Raw genomic sequence first — 23,978 nt, forward strand, 5'->3', positions numbered from 1 at the left:
CAAATGTAGCCTATGTTTCATCGCACATTCACCGTGGCAAAATGTACCGAATTTAATGTTAATTCATGTCTTACGACCCTCCTTAGTGATTAAAATATCATCCCATACACGATCTGAATTCGTGCTATCCTGTATGGCCTAATCGCAGGTTATGATTGATGGTTGTATTTTCTTTTTGTGCTGAAATCCTTACTGTGATCTCACATTTGTTCGCACTTTTCGGCAGTGGTACATTTCTTTGTACGCAATCTTTGACCGTGGTACAAAAACCCAACAGCACCAAATTTTCTGTTTAATAAACAACAACAATTCTTTGCATAATTAGTTTGTCCTGATCGCCAACCTCTTTGTGAATGCAGTGTATTTATCAGTTGAGAGTGAATGAACGTCAGCTGAGCCATATAAGTCGACAGCAATGGTTAGGCTATGAATGCATGATAACCGGAGAAGGCGTGATGAAAGAGTGTAAAGGACTCAGGGCATTACTGAACTCATTAGTTATGGCTCACATGACATGATCCAAGATGCGCTACTGCTGTACAAGTGTACATGAGAATAAATAATCAAACAATTAGACTCAGTTTGGTGGTGTATAAGGATGACGCGAACCCCTGAAAGATTCTGGTTCGCGTGAACACGAACTTATGACGTCACAGTGTAATGCGAGTTCTGTCTGGGCAGACATTTAGATGACTCTGTCACTGCATGAGAATACATAGGCCTAGGCCAGGTGACCTATATCTGTCATGACTTTGTTTACAGTGGACAGTAGGGGTGTTAAAAAATGACTTTTTTTTTCTCAAATTCTATACTGGCTACTTGATAAAAATGTTATGTTACCTAATTGAAGCCTGCACACCAAATTTGATTCAATTTCAACCAGTAGCCGCATTTCTACAGGAGAAGAAAGTTTTTTATATATTATCTAAAAAGGAATGAAAAACTTTAATATATTTTTTCATCACATGAAATTGTTAGGTTGTCTATAGAAACGATGCTCCCAAATTTGGTTCAATTCCAACCAGCGGAAGCGGAGTTATTGCTGTGGAGAATTTTGGATTTTAATAAAATAGTATTTACGATGACCAATTCTTTAATTATTTCTTACTATTTTATTCAAATCCAAATTTTTCAGCATCAATAACACCGCTTCCACAGGCTGGAATTGAGCCAAATTTGGTAAACATCGTTTCTATAGACAACCGAACAATATCATGGGGTGAACAAAAATTTTGAAATTTTTTTATTTTTTATATAATGAATAAAAAACTTCCTTCTCCTGTAGCAATGTGGCTACTGGTTGCAATTGTGCCAAATTTGGTGTGCAGGCTTCAATTAGGTAACCTAATAATTTTATCAAGTAGCCAGCATAGAATTAGAGAAAAAAAGTCATTTTTGAACACCCTTACTGTCCAATGTTCATATCCCCATACGGGTTGCCTTTAACGGGTCAGATATATTACAGGATGTAACTAAATATAACCTAAAACATGTATGACAATTACCCGGGCTCGCACATCTACGCGCATGCTCGACACGATAACGTATAGTAACGTATAAGGACTCCATTTTGGTACCACTCACTCCTAGCGTGGCTACGGAACATGATATACGAGCTTATGATTAAAATAATTTCAGTCCCAAAACATTTTGCCGCGTCATTCTGCTATTTGAGACTACGGGACTTCTTGAATATGGCGACAACGAACGATTTCGATAAAATATTTTGGCGAGGTACACATGGCCAATAGCACACATAGGGCAGGCAGTGAAACGCCCACAAGCGCCATTTCCACGAGATATAGAGGAGGCATTCAAAGTGACTTTAGGACACAGTTTCATCATACGATTTATATAAAATAGTTTCGGTGGTATGCGCGATACTTGACAACAACAGTGCGAGGTCATGCTCGACAAATACGCTTTCGAGTATGTTCAGTAAAATATCTTGGTCGATTCAAAACACCACATGATATGCGATACAATGGAAGGACATGAGGGGCACAAAATGACTTGGAAAATTCAGTCAAACACCCTATAAATAACGATAAAAATTGAAAACAAAGTGATCGGATGCATGTACAATTGTACATTGTACATGTACAGTACAGTACTGAATGTAAAGTACGGAAAGTAACATAAAATGAAGGGCCGTTGATGGGCAGGGCATATGTTTCCTTACGAGGTATAGGTATGTTTTAAATCTCAATATTGATTAAATAGAAACCACTTGTATTTTGACCTTAATGTGTAGTCTACTGTACAATTGTACAATGTACATACAACAGTACACTGCTGGCCATACTGGACCCCATCATTCTCAAGAAGGATCTGATGGCCGGCAAAATACCATTCCAACATTGGCCACCAACACTACCTCACAGTGCTGCGTTACGTGAGAAGAAGGGATATACTATAACCGAAGCAATGTTTTCGTATGGTGTACGAGTAGGCAATGTTCCGGTATAATATTTATGCCGCTTTTGCGTGGCAATTTTGAGCATTTTCATCTTTGCGCATAGTATAGACATTACGCATAGTATACTGCAATATTTCCAGACAAGTAATTCCTTAAAATGTGTGCCAGCCCACCCATTTCGGGTGCATTTACGTTAAATACTAGGTGTCTAGTATACTGAGTAGGCCCTGTGATTAACGGACACTTTGTGTCATTTCCCATCTGCACGACTAGAGGTAAAGCGAACAATAAGACAGCTCAATGAAAACAGCAATCGTTATTTTGATGTTCCGCCGTATGAGGAGGTCTTCCGCATGAATACCAGGACTTTCCGCGTTCTATCTACCTTTACCAAACATGTCTTATGTTAACGATCTTCGCGTCTACAAACTCTATTCTATAGTCCACAAGTACATCTATAGATTGTAATCGTCTCCCCCTCCGCCGCCCGAGCCTCCGTTCGAAACGAAATCAATTTGCATGATGTCATTCATGCCGTCGTTTTGGTTCAAGTCCATGTCGTAGTCGCCTTGATCCTCGTCGTTAATCATCAGATCGATCTCGCGCCGCTCTTTCTCGGTCATATTTTCCTGAAGCTGCTTGTCGCGAAGATACTTCCCGCCGCGCGATGATCGACGATGCCGCCTGCGACGCCCACGTCCGACTCCGTGCTTACCGCGTACGTCGTCGCGCGCGTCGTTACCGGTGAAACCGTCGTACTCTTCGTCACACGAGTCGGAGTCATGGTTCAACTCTTTTTTGTGATTCTTGGAATCGCGCGCGTTGTCGTTCGCTTTAGCTTCGTCATCTGACCCCGCGTCTTTGGCCTTGTTCATACGCAACTTCGGCCGTCCCAAGAAGTAAACCCAGAACAGGTACGCAAATTCTAGCGTATTCACCACGACGCACATGCACGTAAACCCAAGCATAAAGTACAAGAATATGGTTTTCTCCATCGGTCGCGACACGAAGCAGTCCACCGTGTTCGGACACGGCCATTCGTTGCACTGGTACAAGGCCGGGACCGAAAAACCGAACAGCCACATTTGCGTTAACAGGAAAGCCACTTCTATTAAAAGACGGACGAAAACGCTCAGGAAATATAAGTGGAAGTGCCTCGTGAAACGGGGTTTCGCTCTCCTGGTCTTTTCCAGTGTGAGGTACGGAAAACGGTAAGGGGTTTTCTGCTTTGTAGCAGTGGCGGTGGGATAGCCGTAGCCATTTTCAGTCCATTCGTCCCCTGTAAACATTTGGTAATAAGTTTTTACAACTTTTTTTACAGCTTCCGGCAGCTTCCTAAATACTCGTAAGATATGTAGAATGCTGTTTTAAGCTGTTCGAAGGAATCTTATAGTGCAACTTTTGTCCATTTTTTTCATGCAACTTTTTGCAACATTTTGCAACTTTTACGATTTTTCATGAAAGTATTTTTGATTTTGGTGAAATACACGGCCAAATTCGACTGAAATACCGTAAAACAGCACTGAAGTAACGCTCTTACGGGTATTTCGGGAGCTGGTGCGGAAAGTTGATCTTTTTTTTAGTGGAACTGGGAAGTTGACCTTTTATTTTTTAGTCAACCGAGCAAAATGTGGTCGTTTAGTGCAACTTTTGTGAAAAAATTAATGCAACTTTCCACGGATTTAACTGCAACAAAAACCTGCCCTAGTAATAAGGAATACCATAGAAAAGGGGTAAGCACATTTGTATGCCGAAACAAATATACCATATTGTGCGATAGTAGCGGTGCTTTGCAACGTTTATTGCGGCCGGTTTTCAGACGATTGGGCCAACTTTCGAATAAGATTTTAATCTAGGATTACCATATTTTGGAATCGGGAAAGGAGGACACCTTTATCAGATCATAGAAGTTATAGTCGACGGAAATTGAAATCAGCAAATTTTGTATTATTCACTGAAAAAGATGGTCGCCATTTTGACTTTACTCCCGATTTACCCACTTCTTACGTTAATTTGGTGGTGTTGACTAAAAAAAATTAACGTCATCAATTTCATTCGACTCCCGAATGACCCGCTCGAACGTCCGCATTACCTTTTCACGTCATTTAGGCCGATTTTCACTTTACTCTGTCCATTACCCTACCTGTAAAGGAGGACGAATTGCCAAAATGGAGGACATTTAGGGCTTAGGCGTCCTCGGAGTACATTCTCAATTTCCTTAAAAAGAAGGACATATCCTCCTAAAGGACGTATGGTAACTCTATGCTAACCAGTAACCACTCTTCTCGAGATTGAATATCGTTTCCTATTGGATGACAGTAGCCTACATATATCGGTATTCAACAGGGTTGTAATGACTAGGGCTGGGCAAAATGATTCGAGTACTCGAATCTGAATCGAGTAGTAATTTGAATGATTCGAGTCGAGTAGTAAAATACGATTTTTTCGAGTCCTGAAATTATACGGTCCTCGCAACTGAAAGTTAATTTACTGACGAGAATTATAGTTTTGATACTATTTTCCACCGAGGAAGCCGTGAAACCTTTATTGGCCGTGTTTGAGCCTACCAGGCACAGTTTATAGCTACGAACGTTACTGGAAATAACACATTTCCGAAGTCATTATCATCCAACAAAATTGTTAAGAAGTGCAATGAAATCGTTATGGTCGAAAAAATACCAAAGTATCTTTATTGTGATGGATAACAGGCATTACGTTCTTTGTGGTGGCATAAAAGGTTCATATTTGGACTTCGACATAGTACATCCTGTTGTGACGTCATAATGAGTGATACTCGAATACTCGACTCGACTCGAAGCATATTACGTGATTCAGAATCGAATCACTCAGGTACTCGATTTTGCCCAGCCCTAGTAATGACTAGAGCCCGACCGCTTATATATCGGTTCGCCGATAATATCAAGTCGATATAACACTTCGAAAGAATCATCGGTCGGCCATTGGAGGTGTCAAAATATCGGCAATTTTTGTGGCGTCACAGCATGTTGGTAGGAAGTCAGAAAACTATAATTTTTGACCGCTAGCTTACACTTCCAAGGTGTCCAGTTGCAGCGACAAATTGACAATGGATGTAAAGTTGTTGAAATAAATGGTCTGGAGTTTTCAAAATGCGCCTTATGAGGTAGATTCCACCTTATTCGAATATCTGCTGAATACATCAGTCTTATCGGTGAAGATGTTTTGATTTGAACTCGATAATGAACAGTAAACACTAAATACTATGACCTCGGCTAGGACTCGAGTCATAACACTATGACGCGGACTCGACCCGTTTCTCCCTGACTTGGAAATTCAACTAGAACTTCACTGGGTGGTGAATTGATAATGACTCGAGTTGGTTCGAGTCAAAACTATAAAAGTCACATTGACTTGCTACCCGCTACGTTGTGACCTGGTTACAACGCTGGTATTAAAACTAAAGAGACGATTGAAAATCGACCAAGAGGGCATCATCTGCGACTGACGAAGCAAGCTCATCAACGCCAATGTTGAGATGGACTGAAGTGAAACGCGTCACTTATATAAATATTATATACCAAAGCGGAATCATCATTACATCGACTCATATAGAAATCATATCATTTCAAGCTATGTTGATATGTTGTGGAATGTGTTAGCTGTACACTGAGTGAAGATTTCAGGAAGCGTCACAATGAAACAAATGAGCGTAGCATCATGACTTATGTTGAATAATTTCGGTTAGCCTACATGTTGATCATTAGACTGTCCCTGTGGTATATGATTTTCCAAGTAGAATCAGAAGACTGTCAGGGTTATATTTTTGTGACGCTAATAATATGAGTTGCAGTCACAGTCGAAGTTGGTACCCTGGAATTGTCGGGAGCACGCATCGGTGTGGCGCACCGACTGCACAATGCACAGGCAGCACCGTAACTGCCGCACCCCAAACCCCCAAATTGGGGGGGGGCGAGCTCGAAGGGGACCCAAAATTATTTCGTGAATTAGCATAAATCATAGAGTATTTTTTTTTAATTTATGCAATTTTTTCAAATTTTTTTCGGGAATTCAAGTTGCCATTTATCTATATGATTGGGTATTGGGCCATTGCCGCGCCACGACCCACCAAGACATACAATCAAGTTTTAGGCCATATAACATGCGACTCCAAGAAGTGAGCCAGAACGATCGGCAGCGAGAAAAGCTTGGCCGAAAAGGTCTATGCCCTTATGCAGACCGAAGACTTCGTTATATGTACAAAATACATACAGGTTTAATTGTCCATAGGCGCCTAAATGACTGGCGCCGAATGTTCCTGTCTTTGCAATCTGAACCTCACAAGACAAATACCATCCCGATGGGAAAAAATTTATGCCAGTGAAGAAATACCAATTTGAAATCGTGTGCGTCTCTTTTAGAATTTAGAAGCCTACGATTCTATATTTTTTGATATAGCAGACTGGAAGTCACGAAATAACACCATGTAACGAAGGCATATCAACGGGTCCGCCCGCCCGAAGATGTTTAATCATTATTAACGGGCCCTCCCGTTTTCAAGACACTTCACTCAGCTCTACCAGTAAATCTAATTACATGAGTAGAGAGGACATTAAATTGACAGCATAATGTATATGCAATCGCCGATATGATTGACCTCACAAATTATCGAAAATTTTCGCGCTTCGCGCTGGCTCACAATACAGTACAGATAATTTCGTGACAAACGCGAACAACGTGATGGGGGGAGGTCGTTTTATCACCCTATGGGAACCCAAGACCCACGTTTTTTGGGGCCTGACGAGGTGCTGTTTCGTTCCTGCCAACGGGTATACGCCCGAAGATGTTTAATTAATATTGAGTGGTCCTACCTTTTCAAACACACCTCACTCAGCTCTACCGGCAAATCTGATTACGTGAGCAGAGAGAAGATAAAAATTGATAACAATATATGCGATTCCCGATCATACTGACCGATTAAATCATGAATTCTAGAAATTTTCCGCGCTTCGCGCGCTTAGGCGGCAAAAGCTGATTCACTAAACAAACTGCCAATGAATACGACGAATAGCGGTCAAAGTGTATCGCCGGAGGGGGGTCTGGGGAGCGAAGCCCCCCAGAAGTTCGATCTATAACCCTATGGGGGGCCCAAGACCAAAGTTTTTGGGGGGGCCTGACGAAGTGCTGTTACAGCCCTGTGCACAGGTAATCACAGCTCTGATTACGATGCCGTATAGCATAACCATTTACGTAGCTGAATGAATCGACGGTTTCCATACCTGGATATTTCGGAGGTATATGAGAATTTAAGAACGCTGCTTGGTGATTTTCGTACCCGCCGAAGTTGTGAGGATCTTTATTTGGGCTGTGGTAAATGTCTTGGTCTGCGAAACTTATTCCATTGTGAGTTCTGTACTTTTCATTTCCGTCATTGCCATCATCTGGCATATCCATAAAGAAGACTTCGGTGCCGAGGTTTCCTTTCTTATTGTTTCTCTCGTACGGTCCATTGGCTTTCGTGTCGTCCTTTGGCTTTCGCCAGAGGGTGCTAGGATCGGCCAAGTTTTTGTTATTCTTCGACTTGCCTTCTTCCACTAGCGACAAACTGTTCCATCTCATCTCTTGCCACGGCACGGCGCACTCTTGCCTCGCGTACGAATCACGCATCAGAACCGCTTCCACCGGATTCCCGCTGTACTCGTCTTGGAAGGTCAACACAGTACTTGATAGCGGCGGCGATTGACTGAGTACGCCACGTTGTTCGTTTTTGGGCGATTCTCGGTTGACTTTTCCGTGTCCCGTGTGGTCCCTCTTCAATATCCGTCGTCTAGTCGCTTCGTTTTCTTCGTTCGAATTGTTGTTATTGTTATTGTTGTTGTTCATGTTGGCTGTTTTGTTTGCGAATTTCGGAGCGTTCTTGTGTCTGTTTAGAGAAAGCACTGGTCCATTATGTCTGATACTACTAAACGGTGACATCTGCGTTGCATTAGGATTTAGGATTCAAAATGGACTACAGGCCTATACATTGCTTATCTTAAATATGGGCCTTTGCTAAATGGATCAAATGGTAATGAAGTCTATGTAATGGATGAGTCACATTAGCTTTTATAGGCTTAGCTGAATTAGCTTGATCATATATGTCTCTAAACTTGTACACTCAATTTAATCTCTATTACGCAGGTACATGTTGTGGATGCCAGGTCAACTACACACAAGATTTGCTGAAGACCAATAGGACTGTGTAGACCGTGGACACCGAATGTTTATTTGTAATTGATGGCGTCTACTGATGATACATGGATTTCAAAAGCATAGGAAGAGTTTCGATTGACGGCATTGTAAAACAAGACCTATTCGTAACAAAAATGGCAGGAGGCCGTCAGTATTGAAATTATCGTTCTCTGGCTATTGTAATAGAGTTTGTCTGTGCACCACATCATAATTTCGTTCTGAAATTTTTTCCTGGTCAGTTTTTATAGATAAGACCAACCATCCACATATCATTGCTTTCCAATCAGAAGCTTCCATATTTATATCATTTTACGTGTGAAATCATCATAACAAATGGGCGATACCCTACTATAGTATCACTGCCCAGTGCCCACGGTAATAGAATGTAGCTTAAAAAATGCATGTACGTCTGTAGCGTCGTTAATCATTTTGCAGAGATGCAACTTGCAATTTCGAAAGGCGATTACTTCACTTCATAATAATGTCCACCCTGCTTTTTTAATTATCTGAGTACCTTGAAAATGTTTCGTTTTCTAATTCTAATTCATGTACAGTATATTTGGCATTACTTGAATAGGCGACGAGCGGCAACAAACTTGAACATTGCTTCTCAGACTACATTCAGTGTTTAACTCGAATGTTTAATTATTTATCTCGAATACTTTTCATGTGTCCCTTATCACGAGTTAACGACACAACAACATATATATAGTTTATAGAGAGAGGATCAAATGAAAACCAATTTGACAAAGTTTTCACGTAACAATCTAATAAGGACCGCGAGACGAAGTCAGCGTTACCGGCAACTATACGAAGTCATAACAACGAAAACGCACGAGAAACTAATTATACAATAGAGGAAACATTAGACATACATTTAACAGTACAACTCAATTTTCCAGCATACATCTGGATTTTTAAATTTAACAATCGTTGACTCCATGAAAAATTACTGAAAGGCAGATTCGACTTTAGCAATCACAGTCATTGTAATTACTGGCAAAAACTGGATTGTTTATTAGATGTTGACTAATGACTCCTTGTTTCATGCGAAATCTGTTTTCATGTGAATCGCTGTTTAGTGTTTATATATGCTTGTAGTTGTGCCGTTAACTCAATATAAGATACTCAGGAACAGTGTCCGAGATAGATAAATCATACTGCAATGGATGAAGTCCTAATACCAATATTGGATTGCTAACCGATGTGACTATATTGTTACATGAGTATAATTATTCAGTTTATAGCAGTTTCTTTGAGTAGCATCGATGACTATTTTGAACACCACTGCCACAGTGTGCATATATAGTACATACCTGCGCGTACAATGTATATTAGGGCTGTTCAAAAATAACCTTTTTTCCTGAATCTTGTTGGCTACGTGATTAAATCGTTAGGTTGCCTTAAAAAACGACGCACACCAAATTTAAATTCGTTCCAACCAATATTCGAGGTTTTCGTAGAGTTTGAAAATTTTGAATTTGCCCAAAAACGCAACCCCATGCCAACCCCATGAAATTGTTCAAAACTATGTTCAAAAACTATGCAAAACAAATTTGATTCAATTCCAAGCCGTAGAAGCGGAGTTATTTCAGTTTTTATTCGATAATTCTGGGATTATCCTTGATCGGTGGATAATCCAAGAATGATCATCGAAAAACTGGAATAACTCCACTTCTACGGCTTGGAATTGTATCAAATTTGTTTTGCATAGTTTTTGAAGACAGCCCAACAATTTCATGGCGTTGGCAGAAAAATTTGAAAAAAATTTTTTTTTTCGTTTCCGGGCAAATTCAAAATTTTCAAACTCTACGAAAACCTCGAATATTGGTTGGAATGAATTCAAATTTGGAGTGCGTCGTTTTTTAAGGCAACCTAACAATTTAATCACGTAGCCAACAAGATTCAGGAAAAAAGGTTATTTTTGAACAGCTCTAATGTATATTGTACATGTTAAATTTGATAAAAATCTTTAGAATCGCCGAGAGGCGATTGTCGAAAAGTACTTTCTAATTATATATATAGTGGCTGTCGTTCTTTAGTAAAAGTGGAGACACATGTGACAGATTCTTCGCTTCACATAGAGTTAGTGACCCTTATACTTCACTATTTATCAATGTGTGTTTACTAACTGACTTTGAAGCATGCTTTTTCTTCTTCTTTTGGTTGCCTTTGGCTGTCGATTTCGAACCTTTGTCGTCATGCCCAGAGTATATTACGAACATGACTGATGGAGTTGCTACCAAGAGTATTTGGAAGCTCCAAAATCTGAATAGATATAGACGTATAGATTTTAACTCTGCGATCGAGATAAAGCCACCAATGACGGTAACTTCCGTTTTATTTCATACTGCGCCATGCTGGGCAAGCACAAATGTCAATCGTTAAAGTTTCGGTTTGACCCCGTGAATATTTCATGCCGTGAACCGCACGCGACGTCTTTTGCTCGTGGGAATATAATTCCCATGCCATGAAATTGCCAGGAATATCCATCAGAGAGTTGGTGCATTGCACCCTGTATAGCAATGTATAGTAGATATGCATGAATATTTATACTAGGTGACTATGCGCGGGCGCGCTCTCGTTCGTTTGGTATATATCGCAGAAACTTGGTCATTATTTAAAAGAAAATTACGCACAGAAACAGCGCAATCGAATCTTATGCATTATTCGGCGCTGACGCATATCTCTTTATACCAGACACGTATTTCTGTATCATTCAGAACCCTCACGGTAATTATTTCTTACTTTTCCGTTGGCGTCAACGTCACGTCAACAAAATGCTCAGCAATGCTACATAATTTGCTCCCTACTCGAGTACTGCGGCCAAACAAACTTGATAAAGTCAAGTACGATTTGCCTTGTTATCGATCGATGCAAAGGCGAGTAATGAGGGTGACGATCCCGCAGAACATGTGAATCAATACACGTATGTGGTGCGAAATAACCACCGTTATAACTCCAGGCAAACAGAACTCAGTAATTAGCTACACTGCCGTACTTGTACAAATCTCATTTCATACCGTTATGAAAAGTTTCATCGGAATCAAGTATTATGACGAATGTTGGGGAGCAGCTTATAGGCGAGGGGGTAGTTAAGGTAGACGTGGAAGTTGATGCGAGTCGATAAAAATATTTTAGCCCTTTCATTATGCTATCAAGCCAAAACAGAAGGTGTGGCGTAATCTCAATTTTCATTTTCCGCCCCCACTCGAATTATGTCGCTCTCGGCAGCACGTCTAGGTTATTCCGTACTGTACCTAAAACGTGTTTGCACCTTGTATCGAATTTCAACTCCCTCTAGTCTCCATATCTCATCCGCGTACGGCGTCGAGTTTGTGAGTGCGCATTTAAACTGTCCTATGTATATACAGAGTTTCCGTGTCGTTCTTATCTAAAAGGGCGATGTCTTATAGAACTACCTCATCGTTATTTCTAAGATTTGTACTTATTTTGGACATGCGTTTGTTTATTTGTTTGTTTGTTTTGTGGTATTCATAGTGTTTGTCGACTACTATGGTCATTTACACCAGGCCGATATTGTTCATTATTTCCCGTAACTGCCGACTTATAGCACGGCCCACCTCTAGGCTTTTTATAAGACACCGCTTACGCGGATGAGATGGCGAGGAGGAGCCTACAGGTAAACCTCCAACACTTAGGTATCAGAATTCTGAAGTCGACCTCCGTCGGACTCGGACCCGCACCCATTTGACATGCGTCATTATTTCGAAGTACGGACTGTTGCCATCTCTAAAGAGTTCATTTGCAACGGGCTTGATTCCTCTTGTTTTATTCTGCTCTGTGCGTAGTAGCAGTAAGGAGCATCGACAGTTTATAGACTACAAATTTTTGTCTTACGAATGGATGTTATATTTTGTTGCATCATGGTTGTTGTGTTCTCGCAATGAAGCGATGCAATGCGATGCAATGCGATGAGTTTTCCCATACCATTCTCTTTGCATTATGTTCTGGGCACACCTTTGACTTCCATATATTATTTTCTTTTAAATAGTCAGCATACGGTTATGAAAACATTAGAAAGTATGGCGTTTGACCAAAATCGTGTTACCGCGTACTCGGAAAGAGATCCATCAATTTATTTTGCTCTTGCCGACCAATGTAGAGATATCATAGTATGCGTGTTTACTCCAGACTGCGAGATGCATTTAAATTCATTGGAGTGACAGTCGACGTGCTCGACAAATCCTACTTATGATATTCGATGAAAAGAACAAGAAGAAAATGAATAAATCATTACGGAGCGCGCGTTCGTAGTACAACTGTCATTATCGCAATAAATACAATGCTGATTCAAACCAGCGCTTGCCCATGAGATTTGGGGCTTTACTGGCGCGCGCAGGAGTTGGTAATAGCCAGACCTATCTATTTACTTAGAGCAAAGCATGAGTAAATGGGGGAGATCGCGGCTCGAGTTTAAATAATTCATGTTTAGGGCCATAAAACTATTCAGTCTGTTACGCTATACTTTCTATTTCACTGTCACGGTAAGAGCGTAGTACAGAACTAGAATGTCGCAGTGCTTTTCAGGCTTAACAGATATCGTTACCATTTCACACATGATTCGCTCCCAAATTCTCAATTTCATTACGTGACAGCCGATTATGGACAATAATAGAACCATAACCGAAAACTGAAGACCTTATTGCAAATGCTAAGTCAACTTCATGTATATTAAATACAATTTTGTAGCATGAATCCTACTGCAAGTTTTACATTCACTAAATTCAATTTTAGCGGCATGAATCCAACTGCGAGTACTTTTTCTACATAATACACCCTTTCACATATTTTACAATATGTGGAAATACAGTATTTGCCTCAATAGCAATCATAGTAACCATTTCGGTAGCCAAGAAATACTATGCTCACAAAATGTAATTCGTGACATCGGGTCTTCGATTGTGGGCACGGGCATGGACTAATTCTTACCTCAAATGAGATATCGGAGAAAATTTATTGAAACACACGTTCATGCAGCCCGGTTGCGCCGTGTTGCATTTAAATTCACTTTGCTCGTCGCTGTAAACCCTATCGCCTGTAATTCAACGCAGACATCATTCGCAAATAATAACGCACAGTTGCAGCATACAAATATTATGGGTAAAATAGAAAAATAAACTTTTTAAAAACGATTGAGGTTGTGACATTGAATCGGGATTGGGACTCTTGCATTGCGGATAGGATAAATGCAGTTCACTTCTAATCTACTGAATCATTGAAGTTGCATGCACATCAATTATATATTACAAACACAAACAGGTATGCGAATAGAAGGATTTTAAACTGGACAAGGCGTCCTACGTAATCACCATATACTTTTGTCATTAAATAAACGGGAACGCGTACAAACTACATATTGACTAAGGAAGCCATTCCTGCTTTTTATGCAGACCATCCCACTCTGCATTGAATTCTTATTGACTTCCACAATCTTTTATTTCAAGAATTATATTCGAGCTCAGAAAATTATAACTTACCCACAGAAGCGACGATCACGATACGACATACGATGAGGAATGTTATCCAAAATTTCCCGATAAGGGTTGAGTGATGATTGGCTTTCTCGATCCATCTCTCCAAAAAGTGCCAGGACATTATATACCGGTGTTTAGAGTTTCAAATTAATCCTTGAATTTCCCGTTCCTGAAGAGACTTCACAGTGTGCGGGACGGCGGAGCAATGCTTATCGCGAAGTTATATAGTTTTGCGAATAACTCCTCCCTTATTCACGTGTATACTGAACAGGTCACTGTCTATTGCTTTGAAATTGAGATTTTCTTTTTTTTTTCACTCTCCGTCTTAATGGATTTTGTTCCCAAGTGACTTCTTTGACACTAATTTATATCAAGGTCCCAGGCGGAAATATTTCGACTCCGCTGTCAACCAATATAGAGAAATCCTTCCTATCAAATTCTCGACCGACAAGGATTGTGTAACGATCCCCGAAAGTTTGACAAACTGACGGAACTGCGTCGGGTACATCGATTACCTAATAACACGCGGGAGTCATATTGATCTTTCATTGCGATTGCATGCCTTGCACATTCAAGATCAGAGAAGCATAAAATTTAAAATCGACCGAAATTCGGAAGGCTATCAATCAGAAGGGCACAAGATCTGATTGCACGACGGCCGGTATACTTGACCACAATTATGATTGCGAGTTTGCGCTAAAATCAATCGTTTTGTATCTCCCCATAATCCACACCATATGACTGTGTTATTTTTCAAATGAAAAGTATATACCTCTCGTAATGCAGGATATTAGATCATAATATATTGCTTGGTTCGATCACCTTTACAATACGAGAAATTTCAATGTTTTTTTATAGGATTGGTCTTACGTATATGCTTACTTTCAATTCCACAGACTGTTACTTGAGCTTCTCTCTGCTATCAAGGACCACTACCTGTTTTAATTCTGTGAACTTTGTTACATCGTTAAAATTGTAACTGGAGTTTAAAGTTTGGACTGATAATGTTCATTCAATAGGCATTATAAAATACCTGATATTGGTTATAATTCCTCAAAGAATTTATCCATCATTTTACATTGGATTTATATGCATATTAAGTATTCCATTTCGCGCAACAGGCCATCAGAACATATAGCAATAACTGTTTTATGCGACGACTTGGTTTTGCAAAATGGTCCAGCGTAATTCAGTAAGAGTTATTTTAATAAATCGCCATAAACACCGCTTTCGGTTTATAAACATTACCACTGTGCTGCACACGGTTCAACACATCTGACAACCAAATGCAATTACACGTTAATATGTATGCATGACAACGCAAGATAGTCTGTAGTAAGAAAAAACGTACTCGGCGTCTGGTCAGGAAACGGCTGCTTTTGTATTTTATCTGCCCTGCCTCTGCATCAGCCTCTTTGCAATAGTTACACTTCAGGTTACACTTCGCCTATTCATCGAAGGTGAGAAATGACCTCACATCCGATAAGATCAAAACGTAGGACCGGGGCCTTAAGTATCGTAGGACCCGGTAGGACGTTTAATGTTAATTGTTATTTATTCAATTTGTTGCTGAATGCACCACAGCCGACTGTCATAATCGAACCAAGCTACGTATTGGTCACGCCCAGCAAATATCTGATGATATAAAATCAAGCATTATTAATTATATCAGTTACTTGCGAAATTTGTTGAAATCAACTTCCGAATTACGCAAATTCTAAACAGACACTCTTATCTCGTTTCAACACAAAATAAAGTACGGTTGTGTAACACCTTTAACTTCATTCTGGCAGAGCGAAAATATATATTACAACATTGAATATTTATAAGCACGAATGCTGTGTGCCGCCTCGACTTTTCCGTGTCAGTTCCGTTTCGTGTGACTCGTAGGTTGTAATTATCGGAAACTATAGTGAAGTAGTGTCATCCCCATTCAGATAACAAACATTGATACTTCTCGCACGGCCTATACTAAACTCTGAGGTTGTTGGATGTTTCTAGTAGGCTACATGCGAATATTATTTTATAGCCCGATTATATCGATATCTCTTCTGGAAAACGGAATACATCGTACTTTTTACGATTTGGATTTGCTAATAGCTCCATAGCTCTTCCATTTTGAAATGTTTGTGGACGTCGGGCAATCGCTCTAGCATTCTTCCAGTGTAACGACGTAAATCGCCTATTGATAAATTAACGTCATTGCCATTCAAAGACCTTCATAATACTTTAGAGATGGCATATCACGGTTTCTCGGGATCCGGATACAAATCGGTTTGATAATACGTGTGTCCGGATATAATACGTGCCCGGATCTAATCTGGGTCCTGTGAATTCGTGAATTCTGTTAAATCGGATCCAATCCTGTGGCGTCAATTTGGGGGATCATTGTCTAAAGAAGTGCTCTCTCACGTTTTTTTCAATTCGTAACCCACTTTAGATGCAAGGTAGTGTGACACACAGTGAGATGTGACCGAACGAATGAGAAAAAAAAATTAATGAGAATAGAAACCATGTAAACAAATGCAATTTTTATTCCATAAAAATGCAGCCCTCGGTGACAGCATGTTGAATTGAAAACTGTGACACGAAGAATTGATTTGCGACCTACGAGAAATAGCTTCGCGCGACCAACAGGTTGGGTAACACTGCTGGTGAAAGATCTACAGTCAATAGTTGCGACTTGCCAGGTAAAATCCCTATTGTGTACATCTCTGCAACAATATGATTAGAACGTTCTAGAATGCAGTAATAAGGTTTGTTTTGTTATGGTAGATATAGTGCAAGCAAGTACCCATATAATGTCCTGGAATTCTACAGGCCCACGCTATGCGCTACCTGGTCGGTAATTTATAGGCAATATCACGTCGACTCCTTTCTTAGCTCACACGGTATCGAATTCGGATATTTTGTGAACATTGCTAATCAAATTTAATAATAGCATCAGTAATCATTAAGAAATAGGCCACGGAAACAATAAAATAATAGGGTATATATGTCACTTTAGTTCTGAAATCTTATTGGAGTACACGCTATGATAAGCAGCCTAATTAATCAAGAACCCTCTGAAGACCTATTTCAGGTCCTACCACAGTAATAATGTCCACTGCTCACTGCGCAGTTTATAAAATTGAGAGCAAACGAGCCTTTAATGAATGAATAATTTATTCCCAGCTCCGGACGTACATTCTTTGCGAAGAGTGCAGCGCAGATATACTTCGGTACCAAACAATACGGTACTTGGGCTATCGCTTTGGAAAAGGTCGCCGCCGGTATCGGCAACAAGCATAACTAATCTCAGCAATGTTTGTGAACCGTCTATTTCTGTGTATCGTTTTTAGCTCTTTGTGCTGAAATATGCATGGAAACCATGCCATCCAAATGTCGATAATGCAATATGCTCTTAAATCCTAATAATAAGGTTACACAGTGCCTTAAAATTGTGGGAATTGGAAGTTACATTTGCTCACGATCGCTCAATAGCAGGGTTGTCACATTAGGTTAATAATAGAATAATTGATCTGATCAAAAAATATCCCCAATAAAGTTTCATCTGTCCAAATCTGACTTTTGTTATGAACTACATACAAAGCAGGATACCTCGATCGTGGCTATAGCTTGCACCAGTAAGCATTCTACGAAAACATGATATATTTAGACTTTAGAGGAACAGTGAGGCTATAATGTCCTCGCAAAACACGCAGTTACGCTAACAGCCTAGAGGTGGGCCGTGCTTCAAGTCGGCAGTTACGGAAAATAAGAAGAATATCGGCCTGATGTAAATGACCATAGTGGTCGACAAACACCATGAATACCAACAAAACGCTGACAGATCGACAAATCTTTGTTAGAAAAGCATAACAGTGGCCGCATTTCTCATAGGACTGGGAGCAGACGATTGTCGCAAAAATATGTAACGGGGCTGTATAAAGACTTAAATCCTGACCGTGGCTCACGAGACCGCGTTAAGGTGATTAGAGTCACATGTCCTTTCCAACGATAATAATAATGATATGCTGCTGTACAGTAGTGCCATCGACTTTTACAGCACAATGTGGTTATAATTATCATGATATCCCATCATTTCAGAAAAGACAACGCTACAGATAACAAAGAAACAATGAAATATATACTTTGCCTTCTGGGTCACCGAATAAAAGCAGTAAGGGGGCATGGGTCGTACCGTTGTATATATCGACAACGCCAAAACTCATTCGAAGTTCAAGACACCTAGACAGATTATATATGCATATTACCGCTGTAAGGGCCTTATTTTTCTCAGTTCACTCAAGTTCTCGTATCGCATATTCCACTCGTATATGATTTACACGCATACTTTGTTCACTGTAAATCCGTACTTAGGGTTCGCAAAAGAATGAAAAGGTTTCATTCAGTGAATCTTCCTTGCTCGGATAAATCGAAACCGTGGTATAAAATCTGATAAATTTGGCTACAACTCACCTCGTGTTTTTGGCTGAGAATTAACTACATTTCTTATCCTAGATCAGGGGTATTTTCTGAATGCTATCAATGCATAGGCAGCATAGTCAGAATATAATTATGTTTTTCTGGAAATAAATTTTTCACAGTGATTTGGTGCCGCGAATATTCATTGCAACGTAGTGAAACAATTGACATCACAATGCACAATCTCCCAATTTGGAAGGAGCTTTCCGCCCCTTGATACGTGACCGCATATACATAGACGGTACACGGTAGTATATATAAATACAATGTATATTATATAATATACATATGCTGGTTACGGTAAGAGTTGCTACTGATGCATTGAAAATGTAACTATCAATTAGCACTTTTATGCCTCTTTACCGCACACAGTGGCCAATCCGCTCGATCAACTCAACTGTTCGTGGCGAGCAGGAATATCTAGATTATAGATAAGATATCCCTGGTGGCGAGATAGCGTATTGTTATAATATCCACGGCTGCAACACCAATGGATTGCGGGTTCGAGTCCAACCGAGGTCGACTCCAGAATGCCTACCCAAGTGTCGGAGGTATATCTAGGATCCTCTTCACCATCTCATCCGTGTAAGCGGCTGTCTTATAAAATCCTAGAATTGGGACGTGCTACAAGCTAGCATTGAAGAAAATTGACCTGGTATAAATTACCAAGGTAGTCGACAAACACCCTGAATACCACAAACAACAACAACTCACATGTGTATTGTATTGGTACTATAAAGGTACGAAGTTGCGGTGAGATATTTTATAATTCCATACTAATACGGTACGAATAAATTTCGTGTTACGAGTTACAATTGATTTTATCGTACCGTACCGGCAATTCCCTGTGTGCATGGCCGTCATTTCGACATCTGTTTATTACATCTGCAATCAATACCTATTCGATACGTTGAGGGTAATGCGACATCCGTATTTCTTCTCGTGGTAAACTTGTTATCTTTAGATCGTACTGAGGGTCGGTCCATTGACTGCATATCACACGTAATCATATCGTAGTTATATAGTGACATTCGGCAATGATGGGAATAAGCTATCAAGCGTCAGCAACTCTTTCGTTGGCCACAATCTTGGTATACTGTATGTTTTATGAAGGAATGTCACGCCAATCGCCACTCGTGTGGTATTGTGCGATAATTGAAGAGCTTTGAAAACATATCGACAAAACAAGTATACTGTATTGTTATCATCGCTAGCTAAATTTTATGCCTTATTACTTATTCATAAATTGACGTTCCTAGCATTACAAGCGCAGTCAACGAACGGCGAATTTATGATTCTGAAGAATGATGACGCGATTGGATTGTCATATCACGTCACGATTACCGTACATTACGACTCTTCCATCCTACATTCCCGCAGTGACGTTTTATGTACTACTTGGGAGTCTAGTTTCGTCGTTACGACTAGGGTTGGATTATCCGGATAACGGTTAACCGGTTAACCGGTTAACCGCAGGTATTTTCACTATCTGATATCCGGATATATTTCTGCCGGTTAACCGGATAAAAAAGAATCGTTGCTAATGCATTTTACACGTTTTAGTAAACTTCGTATTCAGTGTTGGCGCGGCTGATTAACGAGAAGCGTGTTGCCAATTAGCGAGATGCGTCTGTACACATTGCACAATGTAGTGACGCGATCTCCTGCTGAGAAGATCGTTAAATTAGGTCATTGATTGCCGCGCGCTCGGCTATCGTCTCTGGCCTGATTTATCGCGTCTTCAACAAGCCGATAGTTCCACTGGATTGAAGAATCGCATCTGCAATAGGCCAGCATGTGCAGTGTACACACTATTCCATCGCTGGCCTGCACAATCGCATCTTCATTTGCTTGGTGCTCACGATATTATCGTTGACCTGCACAATCGCATCTGCAATAGGCCTACGAACGATATAATCGCTGACCTAACCATCTCGGACCCAGCATGCATTGGCTCCTATCTCTCGATGGCTTGTTGACGATATGCCGTTAAGTGTATTCTAATTAATGATTCTGAGAGTGACACCGCGAAACTGAATGACATCGAATGTTCGCAAAAATGTGCGTGCGTGCAAGCCTAATTGATTTCCGCTGATGATTAATTCGAAAAAAAGTCGAAACCCCCTGATTTTATTTCAATCCCCCTACATTTTCGGCTGGCTGCGTGCCTGATCACGTGAATTAGAGCGAGGTATCATGTCGGCATCAATTCCAGTATCAACTAGTCGTCCTTCTAGTACTCCAAACCTAAACATAAGGATGGTCAAAAGGATGTAAAGCCGTTGAAGTTTTCGGGGTACGATCTGCCAACCTTTTGACTCTCTACGAAGCGCTGCTTTCTATTCAGCCCACTTCTGTGGAAGCTGAAAAAGCATTCAATGAACGTGGACTCTTTGTTACAAAATTCCAGTCCCGGCTACAGGATCCCACAATTGATGCATCTATGCTTTAAAAAGAGGGCATTGGAGAAGCAGTGAACATTAAATTTGCGTGGTTTTTCTCGTATTCGCTCATACTGCGCGCGTAGGTAGGTACTCTACAATAACACTGTGTAATGATTTTGCGATCCGTTTTACATGCAAACCTAATGAAATCGATTGTCTCACTTCGCAGTTATTATCCGGTTAACCGGTTAGATAAATTCCAAAATATCCGGATATATCCGTTATCCGGATAGTGAAAATTATTGATATCCGAACTAACCCTAGTTACGACACTATGCTGGACTATTCAATGACGTGAAAAAGAATTAGTAGTTTGGAGAACCTTCGGCAATGAAAAGGGATACACGTTCTAAAATACTGGTTGGTTCGTAGGAAGTACATGTAGCGTACTTGTACGTTCAAGAAGTGAAGAACTTGGTGCCGTATTCCCTCTATTTCTCCGAATTCAAATACAATATGAGTGTATTTCTAAAGCCTGTATCATATTTTCCGTTAGTTTACTAATCCCACATAGCAACAACAACAACAACAAATCAATATAACTGTTCCATACCGCCAATCACAGAGCTGGATTCGAGCTGTGTGTACACTGTACATCTGTGTATACACTGTACATTGTGCCCAAGCTCGATAGGTTTGAGCCCGTACCCGAAGGTTGCTGAGACAGCCTGATTTAAGCCCGAACAATACCGCATACACCGTTTATATCGTTGGTTAGTCCGAATTGTCATTGCACCTTATTCAAGCCCGGAATATTTTCAATAGCCAAGTCTGAACCCGGAAAACCCGACCGGACTTCGACTTCTACCCCATCGTCTTTATTCGGGGCGCCAGACCGCGAAAAATCTGAAAAGGTGCACTGGAGGAAAGAACGTGAACAACCACTGTATATGTGATATATGGCCAACAATTATCATCACAGTCGCACTGGGACGACTCGTCCTGGAATTGATATTGATTTGCAGCTCATAATTGCCGTGAAATCGAAATGCCTCAGCAGGTTGACATCGCTCACAATGACACAAAACAAGGAATTGGTCCAACTGATCTTATAATATCTGATCGATACAAGTCGTGCTCCCGGGAATAAATCTTTTGCCGGGTCGCTCAAGAGTAATGAGAAATATGGACAAATTTCGTTCCGCCCCGACCCAAATCTCGGCGGAATGAAGTGCGCCGTCAATCAAAGCGGACCGCGCAATTCGAATTGTATTTCGACGCAATTGACAGTCTTCGTAATGACTAATTATATACGACGTTTTCCTCTTGGGAGCGAGGCGCTCAATATCTCTCGAGAAGTCTTATATTACGCAGTGCCATCGCTACAGATCGTCACAGTAAACTGATGCATACACTATACAATGTCACCAATTCTAATTGGAAAACGTCAGGCATTAGTCAACGATCTGTAATGAGAGACCCTGTTTTCCGCAATATCATGTGAAACAGTCAGATATATAGGTACTAACCGAATGTGATCCAATGAGTGAACTCCACTGAAAAATGGTATAAAAATGCATTGAGCATCAGTAGCAGTAGACACATGCGATATCCCAATGGTGCAGAGTCGTCATACGTTGTTATGAGACGCAGACATCCTGCCTTTCTGTCAAAACGCATCACTGTATCGGCTGATCCTGTTACTTTTACATCCTCGCGGAATTTACGAATAAATCCCATTGCCTATATGAGGCTGTCGCTCCTTCTACACATGCCACGAGGATCAAAAAGATTAAAATATAATAATTTGCCCTCCTTGCGTAAAATCTTAACGAATACACACGTGTGACGCTTGTACTTGAGATATTGAGAATCGATTTTCTCCAACACCTCATATAAACGTAAGCAAATGCATACTAATTTGTGCTATGATGCTGCCAGTTAATGAGGTGACATGTGTTTATACGATCGCGATGCACCGAAATTGCCAACTTGGTGATACTCAACTGAAATCTAGTTTTCACTACTCTCTGATCTGCGCACCCAAATGTACTTAACTAGTCACAAAATGGGTTCGACTGAAAAGAAATGCCGGTTGGTTATTTGTGTCATTACCACTACAAAACATAGCTCATACAGGCTTATCTATAACCCACTTCATTGGCCGAGAAGCTATGTATGTAGTATCTTTGAATATGAAAGTGTCCATCTTCGAATGCGCGCATTGTTGTCACCCTTTCAAAGATGGCGACACAAATATTCTTTTCAAGTGTTAGGATGGTCAAAGATAACATTAGGCACGGGACAAATGGGAGAAATAATTTCCTTGCGGCCAGACGACGAGTAACACCAGCTTGGACGAAGCTCTGAAGTTAGGCAATTATGTTATCAGTATCAGAATGGGACTTAGTAATACCTAATATATAACGCCCAGTATGATACAATTTCAATAAATATACTTTACAACGTAGTTTTATTATTGATTTCATATGAAAATAAAAAGTATATCTGCAAGAACGCATTTTAATCCTCGTTTATTAGGCTTACCATACGTCCTCTTTTAAGAGGATTTGTCCTCTTTTTTGACTTTTTTGAAAGTGTCCTCGGATGACGCCCTTTTGTCCTCTTTTTTGAAAATTTAGGTCAGATTTAGTTCAAATTGCGAGTGATATGCCGCAAATTAGCACAGAATTGAAGCTCCGGCGGGTATTTCGGAGTGAAAAATGGTGATTTTAGGTCTGAGCGAAATAATAACCTTTTTTTTAGTCATCCACCTAGCATTGCGGTGAAAAAAACGGTATTTTGAGATCTGAGCGGAAATAGATGACTTTTTTTTTTTAGTCATCCACCTAGCAATGTGGAGAGAAAAACGGTATTTTGAGTTCTGAGCGGAAAGTTGACCTTCTTTTTTAGTCAGCCGGTCACGAAGTGGGAAAATTTCACCGGTTTTTGAGAATTCTACTCCGGTTTTGCAAGTCTCAGATTTCTGAAAAAGTATCCTCT

The 23,978-nt window shown here is 40.3% G+C and overlaps 1 protein-coding gene across 1 annotated transcript; it reads right to left on the reverse strand.

Moving 5' to 3' along the window:
* Positions 1 to 276: 276 nt before the first annotated feature.
* LOC145449996 (uncharacterized) lies at positions 277 to 22,637 on the reverse strand. The gene is made up of 6 exons (XM_080328440.1): positions 22,505 to 22,637; positions 14,128 to 14,293; positions 13,580 to 13,685; positions 10,763 to 10,894; positions 7,675 to 8,318; positions 277 to 3,698 (listed from the first exon to the last, which is right to left on the reverse strand). Exons 2-6 carry the CDS (start codon positions 14,243 to 14,245, stop codon positions 2,875 to 2,877), a joined length of 1,824 nt encoding a protein of 607 aa, XP_080184566.1. The 5' UTR covers positions 14,246 to 14,293; positions 22,505 to 22,637; the 3' UTR covers positions 277 to 2,874.
* Between the last annotated feature and the right edge of the window lie 1,341 nt (positions 22,638 to 23,978).

Source organism: Botryllus schlosseri, chromosome 11 (genome assembly GCF_051294905.1).
Source record: "Botryllus schlosseri isolate E-star chromosome 11, Bs_hap1, whole genome shotgun sequence".
In the NCBI taxonomy this organism is placed as follows: Eukaryota; Metazoa; Chordata; class Ascidiacea; order Stolidobranchia; family Styelidae; genus Botryllus; species Botryllus schlosseri.

Coding starts and splice junctions, on each gene's coding strand:
- LOC145449996 (XM_080328440.1), bottom strand. CDS start 14,245: ATGTCCTGGCACTTTTTGGAGAGATGGATCGAGAAAGCCAATCATCAC. Junction 13,686..14,127: donor CGTGATCGTCGCTTCTGTGG/GTAAGTTATAAT, acceptor GTTGAATTACAG/GCGATAGGGTTTACAGCGAC. Junction 8,319..10,762: donor AAGAAAAAGCATGCTTCAAA/GTCAGTTAGTAA, acceptor TTCTCTAAACAG/ACACAAGAACGCTCCGAAAT.